This window comes from Sus scrofa, unplaced genomic scaffold (assembly GCF_000003025.6).
Source record: "Sus scrofa isolate TJ Tabasco breed Duroc unplaced genomic scaffold, Sscrofa11.1 Contig1293, whole genome shotgun sequence".
Taxonomy (NCBI): domain Eukaryota; kingdom Metazoa; phylum Chordata; class Mammalia; order Artiodactyla; family Suidae; genus Sus; species Sus scrofa.
Genome location: NW_018084856.1, coordinates 156,871 through 168,742, shown reverse-complemented (window position 1 = coordinate 168,742; position 11,872 = coordinate 156,871). Strand labels below are relative to the sequence as shown.

The following is an 11,872-nucleotide window of genomic DNA, read 5'->3' as shown; positions in this document are numbered from 1 at the left end:
GGTAGAGCCGCTATGGAAAACAGTGTGAAGATACCTTTAAAATTTGAAAACAGAACTCCTATACGATCCAGCAGTCCCACCTCTGGAAATATATCTGAAAAAAAAGTCAGTATCTTGAAAAGATGATCTGCACTCTCATTTTCATTTCAACACTATTATTCACAAAGCCCAAGACATGGAGCAAGCTAAGTGTCCATCAACAGATAAACAGATAAAGAAAATGCGATGTGATGTGTGTGTGCGTGTGTGTGTGCTGGAATACTATTCAGCTATAAAGAGGCAAGGGGTCTTACCATTTGTAATAACAGATGAAACTGAAACCGGAGGCCATGAAGCGAATGGAAATAAGCTAGAAAAAGATGAATACTGTATGGTGCTGCTCATGTGTGGAATCTAAAAGGTAAATAAATAAATAAATAACTCAAAGTCAAAGTAAAAGAGAGTAGCATTGTGGGCGCCCAGGGGTGTAGGGGTGGGGAAACATGGAGATGCTATAACTTTCTGTTATAAAATGAATAGAATAAGTTCAGAGGAGCTAATGAAAATATGATGGATGTACTTAAAAATATTGTATTGTATTCGTGAAATTTGCTAAGAGAGTGGATCTTAAGTCTTCTCAAATCACATGAAAAAAATAATTATGTGAATGTGATAAATAAGTTAACCAAATTGACTTTAATAACCACTTCACAATGCATATGTTTATCAAATGTTCATATTGTACACTTTAAGAAGTTACAATTTTATTTGTCAATTGTAAAACTGGGGGAAACAAAATAGTATGTGAACTCTTTTTTAAAAATGGGAAAAATCCTGAACAATGACAATACCAAATGCTGGTGAGAATCTGGAGCAAAGGTAATTTTTATTCACTGCTGGAGGGAAACCAAAATGGGACAGCCACTTTGGAAGAAAATTTGGCAGTTTCTTATATATGATCAAGTAACCCTGTCTTTAGCATTTACCCAAAGGAGCTGAAAACTTATGTCTACACATAAATCTTCCAGATAAATGTTTGTAACAGCTTTATTCATAATTGACGAAAATTGGAAAGCTAACAAGATATTCTTCAGTAGGTCAATGGATAAATAAACTGTGATACACCTAGGCAATGGAATATTATATAGTGCTAAAAGAGATGAGCTATCAAACCGTGGGATAACATGGAGGAATATTAAGTGCACCTTCCTTAGTGAAAGAAGCCAATCTGAAAATGCCACATACTTTAAGATTCCAACTACATGACATTCTAGAGAAAGTAAAACTATGGGCATGGTAAAAAGATCAGTGGTTGCGAGGAATTGAGGTTGGGGAGAGGGATGAATAGGTGGAGTACAGAATATTTTTAGGGTATTGAAAATATTCTGTGTGACAGTATAATGATGGATACATGTCATTTTATATTTGTCTAAACCATAGACTCTGTAACACCAAGAATGAACAATAAGGACTTTAGGTAGTTTACATGTTGTTGCATGTTCATCAGTTGTGACAAATGTACTACTCTGGTGCATACTGATACTATGGAGCATATTGATAATGGAGGAGGCTATGCATGTGTAGGGACAGTAGACATAGGATAAATCTCTGAATCTTCCTCTCAGTATTGCTGTGAACCTAAAAGGGCTCATTAAAAACAGTGGGATGGGTGGCATCTTGGGAGTGCTGGGTCACAGACTCGATTCCCAGCCTGGAACAGTGGGTTAATGACCTGGCACTGCCACAGCTGTGGCTGAGGTCATGACTCCACCTGGGATCTGGTCCCTGGCCTGGTAACTCCATATCCCAAGGGTGGCCAAAAATGAAAAAAAAAAAAGAAAAGAAAAAGAAAAAGAAAAAAAAATGACTTTATGTTCAAATCTTGAAACCTTTAAATAAGGCCAATTTTTTGAAAATTACAAGCAACAAATTCACACAAGGACAAAGATCATCCGAATGGGTTTATCTGAGTTAAAGAAATCACATTGATAGTTAGCAACATTCCAAGAAGAAAGCCCCAGGTTCAGACGGCCTCACTGGTGAATTCTACCAAACATAAAGAAGATATTAATTCTCTACAATCTTTTTCAGAAAACAAAAGCAGACGGAGTTGCCATTGAGGTTTGGCAGGTTAAGAACACAGCATAGTGTCTGTGAGGATGCAGGTTCAATCCCTGGCCTCGCTCAGTGGCTTAAGGATCCAGCATTTCAGGAAGCTGCAACATAGGTCACAGATGCAGCTCGGATCCAGTTGTTCTGTGGCTGTGGCATAGGCTGGAAGCTGCAGTTCCAATTCAACCCCTAGCCCAGAACTGCCATATGCTACAGGTGTGGCCAAAAAAAAAATATATATATATATAAAATAAAATATAGTAAAATAAAAAATAAAGCAGAGGGAACACTTCCTAACTTATTCTACAAGACCAGCATTACTCTAATACCAAAACCACATGAAGTCATTACAAGAAGAAACTACTGGCAAATATCTCTCATGAACATGAAGGAAAACTTTCTAAACCAAATATTAGCAAATCATATCTAACAGTGTATAAACTGAACTAAATATCAAGAGCAAATAGTATTTATCCCAAGTATCCAAGTCTGGCTCAACATCTGAAAATCAGTCATAGTAGTTCCTCACATCAACAAGCCAAAGAAAACAAGTTACATGCTTATATCAAGTGATCTAGAAAGAGCACTTAGACAACAAAACTAACTGATCATAAGAAGTTTCAGTAAACTAGGAATGAGGAGAATGTCCTCAACTTTAAAAGGACACCTAGGGATAGGATGAAAAACATATGGCTCACGTCATACTTAATGTTGATAAATGTGGAGCTTTATCCATAAGTTTGGGAACATGGCAAGAATTTCCTCTTACCACTCCTATTCAACATCAAACAGGAAGCCTAATTAATTAAATAAAGCAAGAAAAGAAATTGTATACAGATTTGAAAGAAAGAAAACTGTCTATGTACAAAATCCTGAAAAACTGACAGAGAAAGAAAGAAAGAAAACAAAAGGCAAAACCCCCTAGAATTAGTATGTGGGGGATACAGGTTAATATACAAAAATCATTAAAAGACATTTATCTGCTTAAGAATCGGCAATAAAGAAATTCAGAATTTGAAACAAAGTAATACTATTTACAATAATGAAAAAGTGAAATAATTAATGCAGAAATCAAATGAAACACATATAAAACCTATATGCAAAACACTATAAAACTCTGCTGAAAAAATCAAAGACGACATAAGTAAATGAATTGAAAGACTTAATACTGATAAGAGAGCAATTCTCAACGTGTTCTGTAATTGCACAGAATCCCAACCAACATAGCAGCAAGCTACTTTGCAGATATCAACAGACTGATTCTAAAGTTTACGTGGGAATGCAAAACACCCAGAATAGTCTGGAATAGTCAACACAGTACAGAAGAAGAAGAGGAACCAAAGTGGAAAATTCATACTAAACTATTTCAACACTTACAATAAAGGTAAATTAAGGAATAAAGGGTGATATTCTAGACACGGAACAAACACATAGTCAGTAGAATCTTTTACAAAGAAGCAAAGGCAATTTAATTGAAGAAAAGTTAATCTTTCTCACAAATGGTACTGGTAGAATTGGACATATAAAAAAATGATCCTAAACACAGATCTTTCACAAAAATATACTCAAAATGGATCACAGACCTAAATATAAAATGCAACATCAAATGCAGAATCCATGGAAGAATAAAATAATAACTTGGACTTTTTTAAATTAAAAAAGATAAACTTCTTTGCAAAATACACCATTTGGAGAATAAAAGATAAGGAATATGCTGGAAGAATATATTTGTAAATACATATCTCATTAAGGACCTTTATCCAAATATAGAAAAACTCAGTTAGCAATCAGAAACAAATATCCCAAATAAACATGAGCAAAAGATCTGAACAGGACTTTCCATTGTAGCTCAGCAGGTTAAGGACTGAACATTTCTCTCTGAGGATGCAGGTTCAGTCCTTGGCCTCACTCAGTGGGTTAAGGATTCAGCTTTGCCAAAAGCTATGGCATAGGTCACAGATGCAGCTGGGATCCAGTGTTTCCATGGCTGTGCTATAGGCCTCAGCTGCAGCTCTGATTCAGCCCTTAGCCCAGGAACTTCCATATGCTGCAGGTACAGCCTTGAAAAAAATATCTGAATAGACACCTCATCAAAAATATAGAGAGGACTTTGGATATGACAATGATGTTTATATATAACAATAAAGATATCACCTGTGAAAGAAATAATGGTTAAGCTTGTCCTCATTAAAATTTAAAGTTTCTGGCTGCAATAGGCTCTGTCAACATTGTGAGGACAAGCCATAGACTGGGAGAAAATACTGGAAAATACATATTTGATAGAGGGCTGTTTATGCAAAATTTACCCAAAAAAGCCTCTTAAAATTCAATAATAAAAAAATGAACAACCTAAATAAAAAGTGAGAAGATGATTCCACAGACACCTCCCCAAAGGTTGAAATATAGGAGGAAAATAAGTATATGAAAATATGTTCAGCATCATTGTCTTTAGGTGACCACAAATTAAAACAGTGCGCTACAACTATGCACATGCTCATTTACACTCATTTGTAAAACACTGACACACCACTTGCTAGAGATAATGCAGAGCAACAGGAACTCTGATACTCTCATTTATTGCTAATGGTAAAACAAAATGATATAATCACTTTGGAAGACATTTTGCACTTCTTAAAATCTAAATATAGTCTTCTGTATGATCCAGAAATTGTAGCCCCTGATGTTTACTCAAGTGATTTGAAAACTCATGTCCACAAAAAATTGCATGCAAATATTTCATAGAAGCTTTATTGATAATCATGAAAAACTAAAAGTATCCAAGCTGCTCCTATATAGATGAATGGATGAATAAAGTGTGGTCCATTGATACATTCACTGAGAGAAAGAAATGAGCTATCAAACAATGAAAAGACATGGATGACTCAAATCAATATTTATAACTGAACGAAGCATTTGAAAAGGTAACATACTGTATGACTCCAGATATATGATCTTCTAGAAAAAGAAAAGCTATACAAAATGCAAAAAGAACGATGGTTTCCAGGGATTGTTGAGAGAAAGGGAAGCTTACATAGGTGCAATGAATGAGGACTCCAGGCAAAGAGCCTATTCTGTATATAATTCAAATGTTGAATTCATAGTACTATTCATTTGTCAAAATTCATAGATCATTGCATTACAAAGAGTAAATTTTAATTTATCAAAATGTTTGAAAATAATTTAAGTGGTTAAGGGATCATGGAATGAAATGTGGAAAATGACCCCCCTGAAAAAATAACAGTATTTTCAATGTTTGCAATAATCTTACTAAAGGTGATAGGACTGAACATTACTGACCTAAGAAACTTAAGAAATGACTGAAATCTCTAAGACCAAAAAAAAAAGCATATTTAAGTACTACATTCTGGTTAATAAAGTGGTTTCCCATCATGGTATAGATCAATAATTCTGATAATGTATGTATGTATGTAGGTATTGAACAAGTAAATGGGTGGTAGATGATGAAGCCAGAATTCTCAGTTTTGCAGTGGGAGGTTATAAGGAATAAAGAAGAAAGAAGACCAAGCTATTATAATCTATGTAGTAATGAAGTATCGTATAAGTATGGACCCATTTTTAGCTTAATACAGATTCAGAAGGTAACACAGAGTAATATTTGCATACACATATTTATGCACGTTAGTAGGCTCACATATATTTCCTGGTTCTATCCTCCTATAGGATCAAGAAGCAGTGACACCACAGTAGAATGAACACACCCAGAGCTGAGTACTTGGTTCCTAATACCATTCTCCAATAAAAGGAACCAGGTATCAGTGGAGAAATGTCAGATTAGATGGATGTGGTAAGCAATACACAAGCTGATCCTAAAGCATCTCATAGGTCCAGAAAAGAAATAATTTTTTTTAAAGCAATGTAATGTCTATACATCGAAGGAAACAATAGCCAACTGGAAGAGTTCCCAGGGGCCAAAGCTGAAAAAATTTAGCAACAAAGTAAAACAGCATTGGGTATAACTGAAAGTATAAAACAAACATCCATGAATCCAACTGAGATAAATAAATAATTGAATAAATTAATAAATGAGAAAGAATATACAGATTACCCATGGAAAGGAATCCCAAATAATACATATAGATATTCCACCTTCAATGGGGCAGAGCTTAATTCCCACCCCTTTAGTGTGAGCTGCACAGAGGACTTTCCTTCTGAAGAATAGGGTGTAGAAAGTGGAGGCTGAAGGGGCAAAGCAACTTTATGGTGGAGAACCCTAACAGTACCTCTGCTCCCATCGGCAGCAATAAATCATGTCGAGAGTAGGAAAAAAATAACAATTATAATAAAAACAGCAGACAAATTTTGCCTGCCTCAAACTCTACTGTGAAGGAAGCAATATTTAAGGAAATTTTTAAGATAATCAATTTCATGAGTTTTATGTGTGTATGTCAGTCTCTCAATTTTTGCTGTATCTTGAGAATGTGCCTATCTGCTGATGATAGGTACTCATTTAACAAATGTATAACAACTAAAACACTTGAATAGCGGATTTTATATCCTTGCAACCCTTTCCTCTTGCTATTCTTTTTTCTTTTTTCTTTTTAGGACAACACCTGTGGCATAGGGAAGTTCCCAGGCTAAGGGTCGAATCAGAGCTGTGACTGCCAGCCTACACCACAGCCACAGCAACACCAGATCTAAGCTGCATTTGCAACCTATACCACAGCTTATGGCAACATCATATCTTCAACCCACTGAGTGAGGCCAGGGATTGAACCTGCATCCGCACAGACACTGTGGTGGGTTCTCAACACAATCAGCCACAATGGGAAATCCTCCTCTTGCTATTTTCTGCTTTTTCTCCAGTTTACATTAGTTGAAATACACTGCCATGGCAGACATTTATTTCAAGTAAAAATAAAATAATATTGACAATAGGAAATCCAAAATTTCAAAGACTGCTGTTTCTTCACTGGTTATTCCTTGCATTATACACCTCTCTACTTAATACTTTAAAAAATATTCTCCCAAGGATACCCAATTAGAATTATTCAACTAAATTTAGAGTGAAATAATAAGCACTCTCTCCAGAGGCATTTTAATGCTGTTTCACTGTAAGAATCCCCTGTGACTATTCTGAGGAAAAGACAGATAAAATGAATCTGTTTGTTTTGGAGACAATAGTTAGAAAGCCTAGTCTTCATAGTGGAAGGTAAAGAAAGTAAAATGAGATTTAGAACCATAACCATCTCTCTTTCAAAAGGTACTGATAACCAAGTAAGATATTGCATTACCAGGTTTTCCTTGCACCTAAGGTTAGGTCATTGCTATTTTTATAGAATTTGGGGGAAACCAGAGACACTAAATGGCTGGCCTTAGACTGTGCAATTCGGGATAGTTCTTTACATCCCAAGGATTTTCTTTCTCCTGAATTTCTACTCATAGGCCATGCAGCTCACCTCTTTTCCATAGCTGTTATTTCTTGATTCTCATTCAGAAGGGTTTGAGCTCTCTCCTCATGAACTAAGAGCTCCACTTCACTAACCACCAAAACACATGACTTTGGAGTTCCTGCTGTGGTGCAGGGGGTTCAGGATCCAGAGTTGTCTCCGTGGTGGTGCAGGTTCAATGTTGGTGAGGTGAGTTAAGAAGAATCCCGCATGGCTGCAACTGCAGCATAGGTCGCAGGGGCAGCTCAGATTCGATCAATGGCCCCAGAACTTCCATGTGCTGTGTGTGCAGCTGAAGAAAACAAAACAAAACAAAACAACCTAACTCTATCACCTCTATTTGCCTGTTTCACTGAAGTAACTATTGCCCTTATCCCACTTTCTTCTTTTCCTTTTTCTTTCACCAATGTAGTTTTTTGGGGAGTCTAACACACATTCCAGGCAAGTTTAGTTCCTGATTCTGCTTCGCAGACAGTTAGAGACTAAGGACAGGGGTTCATTTGGTTGCTACTCTCTCCCATTTCCAGGAATTCTAACTTCCCTCCCAAACAAGTTAGGACCAGAGGCATTGTTTCTTAAGAAAAAACTTTGCAATCCTACCTTAGTCTCAGCCTTTCAGATATAACATGAATTGACTTCTTGCGACGGCCCACAGAGCTTTACCACCACGTCGCCAAGGCTTTCGTGGATCACATGTTGTAGGAGCTCCTGAATACCCTGCTTGTCTTCTGGATGTAGCACCTGCCACCAGCCACTGGGACTGTCACCTTCCTGCCAGGGCCTTCTCAATATCAGGAAAATGCTTTCAATTGGACCTATTCTTCAGTATGTTTCATCTCACTCTATACAACCAGGAGCATTCTTCCCACCTCCACCTACATACTATGTAAACTTGTTATCACACAAGAAAAGCAAAGGCAGAAACAAGCTGTGAAATCCATGAAATACTCCAAAAGTAAAGCATCACATATGGACTCTCAAATGAAAGCAACAGAATATTTTGGTTTGAACAGTCAGTCAAATTACTACCACATGGGATTATGCAATTGTGAGTATATTTTTCATTTCTCATCTCATCGATTTTTTCATTTAGCCAATTTATAACTTAGCTCAATGTACTTTGGTTATGAGAATGTCTTCTAAAAAATGAAAGGTCATGACTTAATTCTCAAAAGAATATTATTTGATTACTAGTATATAACTATTAATTTTGATGGCTCTGACCCTTTCAGTAAGTTATTAATTATCTTTGTAGGCAGGAATGACATTATAGACCTTGAAAAAAATTATGGAAAATAACTCTCTAAAAAGACAAACTTTAAAATGTTTCATTTTCAGAAAAATCATTAGAACATGTGGTGACTGAACATTAGAACATGTTGTAGATGTCTACCTAATTTTTTTACACATATGATCAAATTTTTAAAAGAAAGTACAACACATTTGATAACTATATTTCTATACAAATGTGATTATTAGTCCTATCGAATTGACTCACTGTGATCTATAAGATACAAGTTTTTCTGTCCTGGCTTAGATACATTTTCAGAACTCAGTAAAATCTGGTTAATAATTTATCAGTCCATTATATTATATTATTCTTAAACCAGCAGAGGAGATTTTAAAAAAGTAATCCTATATTCACTAAATCTTGTTTCTTGTTTGCATTTATACGCCTGGAAGAAGCAATTAAGAAATGAAAAATCACACATCTGTAAATGAGTTCATACTTCTGGGATTAACAGATGATTCAAAGCTAAATGTTTTGATTTTTCTATTTCTATTTTTCACATATATACTGAGTATAACTGGAAACCTGACAATTATCACCCTCACTCTGATAGAGTCACACCTCAAAACTCCCATGTATTTCTTCCTTAGGAACTTCTCTTTCCTAGAAATCTCATTCACCACAGTGTGTATTCCTCGATTTCTGGTCAGCATTGTAACAGGAGACAGGACCATTTCCTATCATTCTTGCATGGCCCAGGTCTTTTTCTTCATACTCCTTGGTGCAACAGAATTTTTCCTTCTGACTGCTATGTCCTATGATCGGTACGTGGCCATTTGGAAGCCCCTGCATTACACGACAATAATGAACAGCAGAATCTGCAACCAGCTTGTCGTTAGTTCTTGGCTGGCTGGATTTCTCATTATCTTTCCACCTGTGATCATGGGACTTCAGCTGGATTTCTGCGACTCCAACATCATTGACCACTTCACCTGTGACTCTTCTCCCATGCTTCTAATCTCCTGCACAGACACAGCATTCCTAGAGCTCATGGCATTTTTCTTGGCAACATTCACGCTCATGGTAACCTTAACACTGGTGATTCTTTCTTATGCATTCATCCTTAAAACAATTCTGAGGATCCCCTCTGCTGAGCAAAGGAAAAAGGCCTTTTCCACTTGCTCCTCACACATAATTGTTGTCTCCATTTCTTATGGAAGTTGCATTTTCATGTATGTTAAAACTTCCGCCAAAGAAGGAGGGGCTTTGACCAAGGGGATAGCAGTGCTTAATACCTCTGTTGCCCCAATGCTAAATCCTTTTATTTACTCCCTAAGGAACCAGCAGGTAAAGGAGTCCTTTAAGAAGCTGGTCAAAAAATGCTTCTTAGATAAATTTTAATCAGACAGAAATTCATGCCTTGAACTTTATGTGGAACCGATGTCTAACACAACTATTAATATTATATTTCTCCATCTGATATTATTTCACTTCCTTGTCCTTCAGGTTTTATTCTCCTTTTATTCCTTTTGATCTCACTTACTTCACCTATATTTTTATTTAATTTTTAAGATCAACATGAGTACTTTTATTTGTCTGTAATAATTAGACCTCACACCTTGCAATGGGATCTAGGAACCAAGAGTGTTTCCTAGTTTAACTAATGATAATGCCATTATATCACTTATCTTTTTATATGTACATACCCTGAAATTTTTCTGAGCTTGAGTGATTTGATATAACATAAATGAGAATGGGAATTTAATAAAAATTCCAGAATTTAGTTTTAATAATCACTGAAGGACTTTCTTTCTGGACATTAATCAAGAGTTACAGAAAAGTTATCATTAAGGAATTCTAAAAAGATGATTTCTCCCAGGACATAAGCATGAGGCATTAAAATAAATATATCTTAGAGTTCCCACTGTGGCTCAGTGGGTAAAGAACCCAACATAGTGTCCATGAGAATGCATGTTCCATCCCTGGCCTCACTCAGTGGGTTAAAGATCTGGTGTTGCTGCAAGCTGCAGATGCATAGGTCACAGATGGGGCTCAGATCCAACATTGTTGTGGCTGTGGCACACGCTGGCAGCTGCAGCTCCAGTTCTAGCTAGCCCCAGAACTTCCATATGCCCCAGGTGCGGCCCTAAACGGAAAAAAATAAAAAACCTGTCTGTGTGATAAAGTCTCCTACATCCAGTGTGCCTGTTCTACTTATCCTTGTATCTCCTATAGTTTTTACATAATAAATGTTGATCTTTGCTATTTGGGGCATAGGTATTATATCTTCATTGTGAAGTCCAGGCTTTAATACTACAATATATTTAATACTTTTTGTACTAAATTTCAGAGTTACTCTAAGCATGGTATTGACATTTCTGTAACACCCCAATACCCACACAATGAAACGTCTTTAGGAAACTATTCAGATGGTTGATCCACAACCCATTATTTTCTTTCGATTTGTTAAGAGTGAGCCTGGAGCTCATTTGAGGCTCCTATGGAAAGAACCTCCTACGAAAAGAAGGCTTTTGCTTCTCTTAGGAATTTCCTCTCTGAAGTTTTTGACAATTAAAACCATATATTTTTATCTCCCAGATAGTTCTAAAAATTTCTGATACACTGACGTTACCCTAAAACGTTTTCCACTGTTGACAGAAATAGAGTTATACATAATCAAAAACAGGTGAACATTAACAAATTCTGAGAATATGAATGCCTAAAACATCCATATGATATTTACATTTTCTTGTCTCAGCAAAAACATTTTCTATGTCTCCTTGTAAAAAGTGTTTTGCTTGGAGTTCCCATTGTGCCTCAGCAGTTAATGAACCCGACTAGGATCCATGAGGATGCAGGTTCCATCCCTGGCCTCGCTCAGTGGGTTAAGATCTGGTGTTGCCATGAGCTCTGGTGAAGGTAGCAGACATGGCTCAGATCCCACGTTGCTGTGGCTGTGCCATAGGCTGGCAGCGATAGCTAGAATTCGACTCCTATCCTGGGAACCTCCATATGTCATGGGTGTGGCCCTGAAAAAGCAAGAAAAAAAAAAAGTGTTTTGCTCAGTTTGATAGTAACTTCATTTAGAATTGGGAAATATAACGGCCTTTTCTGAGGCATCATAGGTGTGAATTTTCCAGCT

General features: G+C 36.5%; 1 protein-coding gene across 1 annotated transcript; it reads left to right on the top strand.

Annotated features, from left to right (window-relative positions):
- Nucleotides 1-8,426: 8,426 nt before the first annotated feature.
- LOC100152666 (olfactory receptor 6C76-like) lies at nucleotides 8,427-10,206 on the top strand. Its single transcript, XM_021081288.1, has one exon. The coding sequence runs from the start codon at nucleotides 9,196-9,198 to the stop codon at nucleotides 10,129-10,131; it is 936 nt and encodes a 311-aa protein (XP_020936947.1). The 5' UTR covers nucleotides 8,427-9,195; the 3' UTR covers nucleotides 10,132-10,206.
- The last annotated feature ends 1,666 nt before the right edge of the window (nucleotides 10,207-11,872 follow it).

What these genes read in the sequence shown, in the direction of transcription:
- LOC100152666 (XM_021081288.1), top strand. Translation starts at nt 9,196, where the DNA reads ATGAAAAATCACACATCTGTAAATGAGTTCATACTTCTGGGATTAACA.